The sequence below is a fragment of the Mastomys coucha genome, unplaced genomic scaffold (assembly GCF_008632895.1).
Source record: "Mastomys coucha isolate ucsf_1 unplaced genomic scaffold, UCSF_Mcou_1 pScaffold22, whole genome shotgun sequence".
Lineage (NCBI taxonomy): Eukaryota > Metazoa > Chordata > Mammalia > Rodentia > Muridae > Mastomys > Mastomys coucha.
The window spans coordinates 130,190,297-130,191,386 of NW_022196905.1; the positions used below are offsets into that span (position 1 = coordinate 130,190,297).

The following is a 1,090-nucleotide window of genomic DNA, read 5'->3' on the forward strand; positions in this document are numbered from 1 at the left end:
GGGCTGGGGGCATGGTCAGAGCTAGAATGACTTCCTAGAATCCTCAGTTGAGGGGTTGAAGGTGTGTATCTTATGTTTCTATTGCTTTGATAAAGACTGTGACCAAAAGCAATTTGGTAAGGAAAGGGTTACAGGTTACAGTTTACAATCAAACATCAGAAGAAGCCAGTCAGGATCCCAGGGCAGTAACCTGAAGGCTGGAGCTGAAGCAGAGCCCATGGAGAAATGCTGTTTATAGGCTTGCTTCCCGTGGCTTGCTCAGCCTGATTTCTTATGCATGCTAGGACCAGCTGCTAACAGTTGGCACCACAGGCAGTGGGTTGAGCCCACATCAGTCATCAGTCAAAAATGTCCCATAGGTCAATCGGATGGAGATCGTTGTTCGTTTCCCCTCTTCCCAGATTACTCTAGCTTATATGGACCAAGTAAGAGAGTCTGTGAGGGGCTGGGAGGGTGGCTCAGAAGGCCTGCCTCTGGGGAGAAAGGGGTAGACTTCTGAGCCGCTGTCCCTGCAGTGTGTGAACAAGCTGAACCAGTGGCTGTCTGCACTGCGCAAAGTGAGCACCAACAACACGGGCCTCCTGGGATCATACCACCCTGGTATCTTCTGTGGGGATAAGTGGAGTTGCTGTCACCAGAAGGACAAGACAGGTGGGAGTGCTAGCCTGGGTCCCCTCCTCTGTATCTGTCCCAAGCAGGTCACAGGCTAGGCTTGGGGGCACTGTTCTCGGGGCTTGGAAAGTCACATGTTATCTATGGCAAAGCTGCCCAAGGGCCTTCGGGTACTCTTGGCACAGAAAGATCTGTGACCATGTGGCTTGGTAAGTGCCATGCAAAGTGTGTGATGCACGTGAGTGATTCAGTGGATATTCTGACAAAGCCTGAATTCTTACTAGAATCTCTCTCTTTTTTAAAGAGTTATATTTATTTTTAATAAAGATTTATTTTAAGCATGTTTATCTGTGTGAGGTGACTGTTGGAAGAGAGTGTTGGATCCCCTAGAACTAGTTATAGACAGTTGTGAGATGCAACATGGTTGCTGGGAATCAAACCTTGGTCCTTTGGAATAGCAGCCAGCGCTTTTTTTTTT

At 48.3% G+C, this 1,090-nt stretch overlaps 1 protein-coding gene across 1 annotated transcript in view; it reads left to right on the plus strand.

The window, feature by feature from the left end:
• LOC116104677 (ras GTPase-activating protein 4-like) overlaps positions 1–1,090 on the plus strand; it is a 36,811-nt gene that overhangs the window by 26,114 nt on the left and 9,607 nt on the right. Inside the window, exons 8-9 of the mRNA XM_031391170.1 lie at positions 360–425; positions 516–651. Of these exons, the coding sequence (XP_031247030.1) occupies positions 360–425; positions 516–651 (202 nt within the window). The remainder of the gene's footprint in view (positions 1–359; positions 426–515; positions 652–1,090) is intronic.